General features: G+C 39.7%; 1 protein-coding gene across 2 annotated transcripts in view; it reads left to right on the top strand.

Annotated features, from left to right (window-relative positions):
• Window positions 1–213: 213 nt before the first annotated feature.
• The window catches only part of xrn2 (5'-3' exoribonuclease 2), a 56775-nt gene continuing 44664 nt past the window's right edge, over window positions 214–12324 (top strand). For both annotated transcript variants that reach the window (XM_062045202.1, XM_062045201.1), the window contains exons 1-10: window positions 214–458; window positions 846–973; window positions 1108–1219; window positions 1294–1405; window positions 1480–1538; window positions 1612–1701; window positions 2060–2132; window positions 2257–2307; window positions 10473–10630; window positions 12004–12078. In XM_062045202.1, coding sequence (XP_061901186.1) covers window positions 384–458; window positions 846–973; window positions 1108–1219; window positions 1294–1405; window positions 1480–1538; window positions 1612–1701; window positions 2060–2132; window positions 2257–2307; window positions 10473–10630; window positions 12004–12078 — 933 coding nt within the window. In that variant the 5' untranslated portion in view covers window positions 214–383. The remainder of the gene's footprint in view (window positions 459–845; window positions 974–1107; window positions 1220–1293; window positions 1406–1479; window positions 1539–1611; window positions 1702–2059; window positions 2133–2256; window positions 2308–10472; window positions 10631–12003; window positions 12079–12324) is intronic.

Here is a 12324-nt window from a genome sequence, read left to right as displayed (position 1 = left end):
GTCATGTCAAGTATTTTTTTGCAATTTGTCAAGAAACAAGCTAAGAGTCACAATTAACTATTTTCATTCATCAATAAATGTAGTTTAAATCACTTAACTCTAATCGTTTTTATTAAACACAGGGAGGAATCCTTGTGAGCGCTGTGCATTACCTGCAGTACTGCTTTCAACCGGGGGTATCGCTACGGTGCTGCGAGGTGCTAAAAATTCCCCGGAAACAATCGACATAACCTGGAAGTAGTATACATAGCCTAGGAGCATGTTGCGGCAAATAAATCGTGTACAATTGTGACGTGATTGTTGTTTTACCGGAAACATTTTAACCGTTCCATACGCGCTTATACATTTTTATTACACCGCAGGGTAACAATTGTTCACCGGAGATGGGAGTCCCGGCATTTTTCCGTTGGCTTAGTCGCAAATATCCCTCCATTATTGTACATTGTGTGGAAGAGAAGGTACGTAGTTAGCATCTTGGCTAGCAACAGAGACGTCTGTGCGTTTAACTGCAGTCTATATGACGACTGTTTTTAGATAATTATACGGTTAAGTGTTTTGTTTCTTGGGCAATAATGCCTCATGCTGAGTGAAATTAATCCGTGTAAATTGTAAACGAGGATAGTACGAGTGCAGTTATTTCCTTTGGTAGCGTTTTCCCGCCAGTGCTCTCACTGTATAAACATTTAGAGCATTTATATTTCAATTGACTCTCATAAACAAGCAGTTACCGCCAGTTAATGTGAATGCAATATTGTGTAAAGCACTGGCACCATGCTTAGCTTCATACGCAAGCAAAATAGATTTGCTACTGCTGACTTTATTTACATCACGTTTGTGCGTTGCAGGGTAAAGAGTGTAATGGAGTCCGCATCCCCACCGACACCACCAAACCGAACCCCAACGAGGTGGAATTCGACAATTTGTACTTGGACATGAACGGGATCATTCACCCATGTACACACCCAGAAGACAAGTAGGAACTGTTACCTTTACGCAATATCATTCTAAAAAGTTGAAGTGGAAGAGCTTCTCCCATCGCAGATCTTAAAAAATACATTTTATTTTAATATAGCCACTCAATTTTCACCTTTTCCTTTGTGTCCATAGGGCGCCGCCCAAAAACGAAGACGAGATGATGGTGGCTATTTTTGAGTACATTGACCGCCTGTTCAATATTGTGAGGCCCAGGAGAGTTTTGTACATGGCCATTGATGGGGTGGTAAGAAACGTATTATGCACTGAGTTATTCTAGGAGAAACAGTTGTTCTCAGAAATTGTCTCACCTTTTAAAAGGCTCCACGTGCCAAAATGAACCAACAGCGCTCTAGGCGTTTCCGGGCCTCTAAAGAAGGGGTGGAGCTCACAGAGGAGAAACAGCGCATCAGAGAGGAGATCATCCAAAAAGGTTGGAGTCACTGCACAGAGACAAACTCATGCCACAAACACGACATGTGACAAGCGTGTCTTCCTTTCCCAAAGGAGGGTACCTTCCACCTGATGAGATTAAAGAGAGATTTGACAGCAACTGTATCACTCCAGTAGGTTTTTCAACAGTAAATTAATGTTGTCAACAAGTTCTAGGAGTACTAGACTGTTCCCATGTGTCTCCAGGGGACAGAGTTCATGGATAACCTGGCACAGTGTCTTCGTTACTATGTCGCAGAAAGACTCAGTAACGACCCTGGATGGCAAAATGTCACGGTGAGCTCATCTCTGCTGCCAAATGCTACTGTTGACTTGTATTGGGGACGGCGTGGCGCAGTTGGGAGAGCGGCCGTGCCAGCAACCTGAGTGTTCCTGGTTCGATCTCCAGCTTCTACCAACCTAGTCACGTCCGTTGTGTCCTTGAGCAAGACACTTCACCCTTCCTCCTGATGGGTCGTGGTTAGGGCCTTGCATGGCAGCTCCCGCATCAGTGTGTGTGAAAGGGTGAATGTGGAAATAGTGTCAAAGCGCTTTGAGTACCTTGAAGGTAGAAAAGCGCTTTTACTATTTACCATTGATAAATACATTGCGAAGGTATATGTAGGCATTAAGTTAACAGATTAAATATCTGCAGGTCTTCCTGTCTGATGCCAGCGTTCCTGGTGAAGGAGAGCACAAGATCATGGACTACATCAGGAGACAGAGAGGTGTGACACACTAATCGTGCCCACACACCCATGTGTACTAGGGTTGAATTCAATTAAGTGCACATGGTGTATGTACGTATAATTGATTATTTATATCAGGTCACAATTTGCCTTTGGTCCACAGCTCAGCCCAACCACGACCCCAACACACATCACTGCCTTTGTGGTGCCGACGGTGAGTGCTACATTTTTGTGCCTTCGTTTCTCCGGTTAAAATGTAGCATTATTGTTATTGTTTTCTAAACGTTAGTTCTATGTTTGGTTCTTACTAACCAAGGGTAAACGATTAGCTAGCATTCTTTTAAAAAGGAAGGAAAAATGGGGGATATGCTCTGCTTGCTGCGGCACTCAGCTAGTTCGAATGTGAAGTAGTGCAACAAGTAAAGAATAACTGCTTTGTGCCCTTCAATAGAAGGCGAATAAGAACCACATTACAGCAGCGTGTAACCAGCTAACAAGAATAAATTAGCAAGTAGATTAATAGATCAGGAGAGACAATAATATCCACGCAGTACAGCCAATGGTTTTGACTGGGCGGTGGGAAGTGGAGTGGGAAGTGTCGTGTGTTGTGGGGATGAAATGTTGTGCGAGTTTCCGCGGGGATAGCGAGACATGGAGATTGAACTTGTTGGAGTGGCACGCTGCATATTGTGACTTACAGAGAGACACTGGGAATCTGTTTGTGTCTTAATTGAATGCTACATGGGTTATGCTTGTATAGCGCTTTTCTACCTTCAAGGTACTCAAAGCGCTTTGACACTATTTCTACAAACCCCGTTTCCATATGAGTTGGGAAATTGTGTTAGATGTAAATATAAACGAATACAATGATTTGCAAATCATTTTCAACTCATTCAATTGAATGCACTACAAAGACAAGATATTTGATGTTCAAACTCATAAACTTTATTTTTTTTTTGCAAATAATAATTAACTTAGAATTTCATGGATGCAACACGTGCTAAAGTAGTTGGGAAAGGGCATGTTCACCACTGTGTTACATGGCCTTTCCTTTTAACAACACTCAGTAAACGTTTGGGAACTGAGGAGACACATTTTTTAAGCTTCTCAGGTGGAATTCTTTCCCATTCTTGTTTGATGTACAGCTTAAGTTGTTCAACAATCCGGGGGTATCCGTAGTGGTATTTTAGGCTTCATAATGCGCCACACATTTTCAATGGGAGACAGGTCTGGACTACAGGCAGGCCAGTCTAGTACCCGCACTCTTTTACTATGAAGCCACGTTGATGTAACACGTGGCTTGGCATTGTCTTGCTGAAATAAGCAGGGGCGTCCATGGTAACGTTGCTTGGATGGCAACATATGTTGGTCCAAAACCTGTATGTACCTTTCAGCATTAATGGCGCCTTCACAGATGTGTAAGTTACCCATGTCTTGGGCAGTAATACACCCCCATACCATCACACATGCTGGCTTTTCAACTTTGCGCCTATAACAATCTGGATGGTTCTTTTCCTCTTTGGTCCGGAGGACACAACGTCCACAGTTTCCAAAAATAACTTGAAATGTGGACTCATCAGACCACAGAACACTTTTCCACTTTGTATCAGTCAATCTTAGATGAGCTCAGGCCCAGCAAAGCCGACGGCGTTTCTGGGTGTTGTTGATAAACGGTTTTCGCCTTGCATAGGAGAGTTTTAACTTGCACTTACAGATGTAGCGACCAACTGTAGTTACTGACAGTGGGTTTCTGAAGTGTTCCTGAGCCCATGTGGTGATATCCTTTACACACTGATGTTGCTTGTTGATGCAGTACAGCCTGAGGGATCGAAGGTCACGGGCTTAGCTGCTTACGTGCAGTGATTTCTCCAAATTCTCTGAAACCTTTGATGATATTACAGACCGTAGATGGTGAAATCCCTAAATTCCTTGCAATAGCTGGTTGAGAAAGGTTTTTCTTAAACTGTTCAACAATTTGCTAACGCATTTGTTGACAAAGTGGTGACCCTCGCCCCATCCTTGTTTGTGAATGACTGAGCATTTCATGGAATCTACTTTTATACCCAATCATGGTACCCACCTGTTCACCTGTGGAATGTTCCAAATAAGTGTTTGATGAGCATTCCTCAACTTTATCAGTATTTATTGCCACCTTTCCCAACTTCTTTGTCACATGTTGCTGGCATCAAATTCTAAAGTTAATGATTATATGCAAAAAAATTTTTTTATCAGTTTGAACATCAAATATGTTGTCTTTGTAGCATATTCAACTGAATATGGGTTGAAAATGATTTGCAAATCATTGTGTTCCGTTTATATTTACATCTAACACAATTTCCCAACTCCTATGGAAACGGGGTTTGTACATTTACACACTGATGGCGGGAGCTAAACACGACACATCAGGAGCAAGGGTGAAGTGTCTTGCTCAACACCACAGATGTGACTCGGTTGGCGGAAGCTTGGGATCAAACCAGGAACCTCTCTACTGCAACAATTATATTTGTCGACAACGATTATATTTGCCGACAACAGTTGTAACGTCATCACTCGGTTTCCCGGGCGTACATGGGTCACTCGCAAAAACATCGAAGTGTGAGGATATTTCCTCTTATTCTTGTTCAAAACATAAATGCCTTGCTCATTTTACAAAGCTGACCTTCTTTTTATGGCAGTGCATTTGTGATATGCGAGCATTTGAAGTAAAGACATGTCAGACATTTGGAGGGAGGATGCGGACACAGCCTCGGTAAGCGTGTTAGCTTCTACCTTGCTATCTAACAAAAGTGAGACGAAGTTGTGTGAAAAATGACTATAATTTTAGCCAAAGTCAGACAGCTTTTGAATTTTTTTTCTTCTTTTTTAAAGCAGCGTCTATTTACAATGCCGGAAAAAAAGGCACTTTAACAAACGCGTACCGTGCGTGTACACACAAACACAGAGCGAGCAAGACAGGCGACAATGCGGAGGTATCATAGGATTAAACATACAATCTATTAAATAGCCAATATTTTAAGTATTAATTAAATATAGAATTCTACAAATTGAGTCTATTTTCAATGCCGTAAAAAAGGCACTTTAACAAACACCAACTTCGCGTGCGTGCACACACACAAACACACACAGAGAGAGAGAAAAGACAGGAATCAATGCGGAGGTATCAAGACTAAACATACAATCTATTTAATAGCCTACGTTTTAAGAATTAATATAATTCTACATACTGAGTCTATTAGAGTGCTTACGCTGCCAAGAGTTAATCAATAGTCAATATACCAGTGTGCAGCTTTTTAAACATCACAAAATTATTTTCTTTTTGAGGAAGTTAGATTTTGTGTTTTGTTTGTTTTCATTGCTGCTATTTTAACTCTTCCTTTTAATACATAAACAAGGTTGTTTTTTTTTTTAGCATTTTTGCTTTCCTTTCTTTTAAATTATAACATTATACTAGTCGTTTTAATTTTTGTAACAGCTGAATGAGCAGTACAGTTACAGCATATATAAATATTTATGAATGAATTAGTCATCTTTGTTGTTAGTAAGCACATGCCTAAAATTACTTTAGCTGCATTGAGAAGTCGATGGAAAAATTAGAGCCATTAAATGTGTATGCTTTATTATCTGATTAGTTGACTAATTAAGATAATTGTTGACGAATCGGCTATCAAAACAATCGTCAGTCGCAGCCCTACTGTCAATGCCAACAACACTTGTTCAGGGAGGGATGGTTTTTCAACCTTGACATATATGCCTTTCCTCACTCCTCTTTCATACCATTCGTCCATCTGTACATTGTTGTTCTCAAAGGAGTGCTGTTTCTCCTTGAGATGCAGATAGACAGCTGAATAGGTCACAAAAACAATCTGGTGTATGCTATCTATTGTAATGATGGATACACTGATTCATATATTGGAGAAACAAAACAACCACTAAGCCGACGTATGGCACAGCATAGACAGGCAAACTCTTCAGGCCAAGACTAAGCTGTCTCCCTGCACCTCAAGGAGAAACAGCACTCATTTGACAACAAAAATTTACAGATTCTGGACAGGGAGGACGGATGGTTCAAAGAAGGACTGAGGGAAGCCATCTATGTCAGAGTTGAAAAATCATCCTTGAACAGAGGTGGTGGTCTGTGACACCGCCTGTCTGCCACAACCAACACTGTCCTAAAATACTCTGCAATTTTGCCTCCAACAAGACAGGAGATAGAAACATTCTGGTCACAGATGCTCCATTGTGCCATTTTTTTACAACTGAATGGAATGTATAAGGTGGGTGATTCCAACTATTTCGGCGGTTATTGGTTGATCCACAGCGATCGTTCGGCCAAACAATACCTCAATGCTAACCAGGGGAAAATACACTTTGACTGTCTTTGGCATTGACAGTAGGATTGGCCGATGTCCTGCTGCTGAATCGCGCCGTGGCTCGTCAAAGTTATTCTAGATTAAAAATCATGCTTTTCACCTGGATAATAGGAGGGTTTAGCCATACATTTTGAAGTTGTTCATCTGTGACAATCAATTTATACTCTTAGATGGAAACAGACACGACAACCGAAGACAGCAACTTTTCCTTTCAACCCTTTGTGGGGATTATGATTAATTATTTATCTTAAAGGGGAACTGCACCTTTTTTGGAATTGTTCATCATGAGAGACAAGAAAACAAAAGTTTGTTGTTTTTTGTGCATTCTAACATGTAAAAATCGGCTCGTTTAAGGTAGCTAGCAATGCAGCCAATGGGAGCAATCAATTCTACCTCTAAATCACTTTAAAATGCATTCAAAAACCATCAATAATACTTTGTTTGTGTTCCGTAACCTGTACAACAACCAAACTGTAGCGATTTTGTTATTTTAAGAGTGAACACTGAGGAACTCTTTTTCTATCGCAGTAAAACTTTGGCGTGCTTCGGTATTAGCCGTAAAAGCTAACTACGGCAAGAGATAAGCTAGCTTCTACGTCAGCATGAACCATGTTTGAATTTGTAATGCACAACACAAGGCGATAAGACACCAATTTGTACTGACTGAAAAACATAAACAATCATATTACAGTAAAGTATTAGCCCGCATTTCATGTTTTGTTTGTACACAGCTCGCCAGACAGCATATGTACTGTACTTGTAATAACACGCATGACGTGCAGCATGTATCATGATTTCAAAATTTCTTATCATGGTTATCGTGACCAATATTATCACGTTATTATTATCACAGTATTTTATATGTGCTCAAAATTTTCAAAAAGTACTTATATTGAAATCTTTTAACTCAGTTTTATTTAAAAAAAACAACACATTGATAATTATATACTTGTAGAATAAACATTATTGTAGATAACTGTTACATGCACCTTAAGTAGAAATTAAATGTGCATATGAAAACATAAGCATTATTGACAGAGTAATATGGCAGAAACTAAATACCATAAATAAATGTAAAAAATTTGCATGATGGCACATGACGGCCATAAGATGTAACTGCATTTTTTTGTCCTAGTATACAAAAATAGTGTTCATTTATGAATGATCTCGTCTTACACATATCAGATAACACCTCAAATATTTGAAAGTTTTGCAATGACAGCGCTGCAGTAAGGTTTTTTGCCATTTTTGACGAAGTAGCATAAGCAGCTGCTTCTGGAAGGCATCAGTTATTGTATGTGTGATGTTGGTAGAAGGTGTATTGTAGCTGTGGCATCGCTGTAAAAAAGTGAAAAGCAAATGTATTGTTATTTTTATTAGATGCTAATTATTATTTTAATCATCTGACTGACCCACACACAGTGACACACAAACCCTAATGTTACACTTGTAAAAACAAAACACATTGCAGTGTTTCTGCTAGGATTTGTTTTTAACACTAAGTTTTAAAAGTCACGTAAAGTGCAGCAATCATTAACCGCACAAAACACAAACAGAAGTACATTTTGTTCTGCTACAGTATGTGTTGTGTGCACACACTACTCGGTCTCGCTGATTGATAGCTTTTTGTAAAACTTACTTGTAACTATAAGAATGTTTGACAAACGAGGACATGTTCATTATTAAACACTTTCCATAATGCATTCAGCTACAAGTTGACTTGCCTTGCACTCGACGTGGAATTGTGGATGGTGGTTCCGGAGTTGGTGCAACATGTTTGAAGCGTTGCCTCCCTTCGCAGGAACTTTTTTCCTGCATTTTCTGGTGATGGCTGACTATCATCCATTATTTTACCCTCAGCATGCTTGACCAATCTAAAATGCATCCAGACTTCAGATTTTGTCCGTTTGCGCCGAGGGCAACATCTAAAGAGCGAGGTCAGTGTGTTCTCCGCCATTGCAAACAGCGCGAGTGTGCATGCGCCATCTTCGGAGGCGCGGCCGCTGCGTTTCCAGGAAGTGAGCAATGTCGCCTAAAATGCATTAATAAATGACGGTTTTTCAATAATAAAAAAATTAAACGGTATTACTAAACGTCCGGAATTTTACCGTGGTTTATCATTATACCGTTTACCGTTACACCCCTAATTATGATCAATATAAAGTGTGACTCAGTCAATGAACAGATGTCTGTTTGGCCCAGCTGGCTGGTACTTTTTTCTGATTTATTTGGGGTAAGCACACCATTTATGTCGGAATAGCTTGTCTCCAAATTCCACAATTGCCGCTTTGAGTCTCTTTCACCTCACTCTATCGGCTTCCGTCTGCTCCAACGTTTCACTCTCTTCTTCGTGCTGGCTTCTAGAGACAGTAGTTCATCCTCCGTTCATTCAGGTTAAAAAAGATAAGGTTGTGAATCCTCATTTGTCCCAAAATAGTCGTCATCGTTGTTTGTTACCAAGTCTGCCATGATTAGAACTAGAGGTGGGAATCTTTGGGCACCACACAATTCGATTACAATTCAGGAGCTACGATTCAAATAAAAATCGATTATTGATGCACCTTTAAATTATGTATATTGATGCAGTTTTACATTTCTTTTCGTTTCACTAAATAAGTGTTTATTACTTGCAACTTTAAAAAACAGTACATTTGTAATAAACAGTTAAATTTATTCCCACATTTATTAAATTAATGGAAATGTGTGAAAAACTGGGACATAAATGCCCAATAATAAAAGGAGCTGGTCGAATCTCTCGGTGAGGTGGCTTGCTGCAGTCAGCCACATTTTAAAACTGTCTGCATTACTTTGTTTACAATAAATAAATACATCGATAATCGATTATTGACGTATGCCAATCGATTTTATAATCGTCCGTATCCGAATTACAATGCACTTCCCTTGCAGTCTTTAGGCAATAGCCACTGTTGGAGACTGTACTCGTGTTCAGAGACTCTTTACTTTTGTTGCTCAATGTCCGCGACAAACGTCAAGAGCTGCAGAGAGCCTGACGTTAAACTTGCTTTGCCTCACTGCTCCAGCTGTACATTCTCTCCTTGAAAAAAGTGCCGTTGTCTTGTTAATATTTGCACTTTCTACATTTTGTAGATCGCTGTTCGCGGGCATATCTCCCAATGTTTTAAATTACGTCCACATCTCAGACATGCTGCCTCAGCTCCAGACAATTGCGTGCGTCTTGCTTATGTCATCACAACATCCACTTTAGACAGTGCTGTTTCATTGATCAGTCTTTTTTTGGTGGCTGAATTTTCAGTGCATCACTAGTCAAATTAGGTTAATTTATACAGTACATTACTTTAATTTTTTTTCACATAAAATAACCCTCATTTTTAAGGTGTGGCGACATTTATTTTGCTGTGGTGATCAAATGCATCTACAAACCCTGCATACGTCAGCAGCCAAATTAGGAGCCTTTGTAACAACAAAAGGGTAGTATGTTTATACCAATAAAATATTGTTTAAAATATAGATTTTAGTCCATAATCTTTTTTAACGGGGGTTCTTCAGGAAGTTGTAGTGTGGAGGCCCAGAATTTGTTGATAACCGTGCTGTTCTCAGGACATTAAATCAATTGCAAGTGGACTGTTCAGTTTGTTTTGGAAGACGTTTGACATTCTCATAGGAGTAGTCTTTGTCAGTTCAAGCTCAAAGATATACATTAAACAGATCTCGTCTGAGTGCCTGGTGCTGAGGTCCAAACTATTTATCTTAAAGGGGATATTCACAAGCAGGTAAAGTTTTGTGGTGTAAAAAAGTTTGTGTACGGTACATTGAAAAATGTTAACCGTAGAACTTAATCGTATGTACATTTTATCGAATGGTTCGTATTTTTTGGTATCGTTTTTCTGTTTTTAATTATATTGTTTTTAAATGGTATTGTAACCCATGCATCTACATGTGCATTGAATTGTCCATCACAAAGATGTCAACACTAGTGACAACCTTGTGTTGAACACACGTCGCGCTAACGGTGTCTGTCTCTGATTAGCTGACCTGATCATGCTTGGCCTGGCCACACACGAGCCCAACTTCACCATCATCAGGGAGGAGTTTAAGCCCAACAAGCCCCGCCCCTGTGCACTCTGTGGACAAATTGGTCATGAGATCAAAGAGTGTCAGGGCATGGCACGAGAGAAGCAAGGAGAGGTGAGAAGCCATTTTCAACGAGATCATGTCTTAAAGTTCCAGTATAATGGAAAAACACGTTGACTTTATATGCCAAATTGTGTTTCATTGTATCCGTTAAACCATATCCAATCGTATTTCCAATCCGGAAAGTATGTGAAAATACAGTGTAAACATCACAAAATGCCACAATTCCAGACGGCCATTTTGAATATTCCGCTCCTGGTGTCTTCTGCGATTTCAGTAGTTTCTGGGTCGGATGAAGTCACCCGCACCGCACTCTGACTATATCAGCAGATCAGCTATACTGGAAATACGCAAAAATTGGAAAGGGATGTGCGGTCTATCATTCACAATCCCTGTGTAAGACAAGAACACATGTTTTTCCTTTTTTTATGCATTCAAAATCGTAAATACATTTTTTTTAAATTCTGCTAACAATTGAGTCAATGGGGGCTCCTCTATTCACAAAGCCTTCTAAATAACCAACAATACTCCATTTACATACCTTGACCTGAATATTGACCAAATATTAGCGATATTAATATAAACGCTAACGCAGACAAACATATTTTTTCGCAGCACATTGATCACAGAGAGCTTATCTTGCTATATTAAACCTGTCAGAACACCGGCCGGCGTGCTACTGCTGCTGCATCGTGTCTCAGCTAGTGGAAATGTATTCAAGATTATAAATCATGCTTTTCACCTGGATAATGGTAAGCAAATAAGTTGTTCATTTGTGACATTCGATTCGGGAGTGGGAGACAGACGCGACAACCAAGGACAATATGTATGCAGGCAACAACTTTTCCTTTTAACCCATTGTGTGTACGATGATTGATTCTTAATCTAAACGGGAAATGAGAACATCCTATCAGTTGGCATCACAGCGAAAGCAGACATTGTACAGTAAATGATTGTTTTATTGTGTTTGTAGTTTGTAATTCTTGTTCAGCACTTAGCAATACTGCTACATGATGCTTAGTGTTTCACTAAAGCTAGACGTGTTAGGCACCAACTTCTAAAATGTGTAGTTAATCCTCATATTCAGATTAAAAAGTATTAGATTCTGGATCATACGTTTTCCCCTAGAGTAATTGTTGTGGGCCCACACAAAGTCTGCTTGATTAGCATTGTTGTTGATGGGGAAGGGATCTGTGGTTCACACTTCTGTCAGATATTATGTGACTGGCTTGCTCATCTTTCAGAATAGCTCGGAAATCTCTGGTATTCATATTATTTTGATCAAATCTATTTACTTGCAAACTTTGTAAGTCTTTTGGTGTTATAAATCAGACATATGATAATAGCTTCAATATTAAGGCAACTTGTTTTTCCATTATACTGGTATTTGAAGCTTTCATGAATCAAACAATAAATTTGTCTTGCAGCATGATGAATTTGCAGATACACTGCCAGTGTCTGAGCAGGAGTTCATCTTCATCAGACTGTGTGTGCTGAGAGAGGTATATGTGCACTCTGCATGTCACATCATGTCTTTGTCACGAGTGGCCAAAGCGCGGCCTTGGGGGTGGGGACATTGGGCATTTTTGGATCATACCAAGTTTATTGGCTAACGACATATGAAAAAAAATAATACCATTAATTAGAAGTAAGGTAAATGACTAGATATTCCACTCAAGGTTTCCCTTAGATTGCCACTAAATACTCGTCGGTGGGGGTGTTGCTAGGGGCGTGGTGGTCAATATGAC

This window comes from Entelurus aequoreus, linkage group LG04 (genome assembly GCF_033978785.1).
Source record: "Entelurus aequoreus isolate RoL-2023_Sb linkage group LG04, RoL_Eaeq_v1.1, whole genome shotgun sequence".
Classification (NCBI taxonomy): Eukaryota; Metazoa; Chordata; class Actinopteri; order Syngnathiformes; family Syngnathidae; genus Entelurus; species Entelurus aequoreus.
This window is presented reverse-complemented; position numbering and strand designations above follow the sequence as displayed.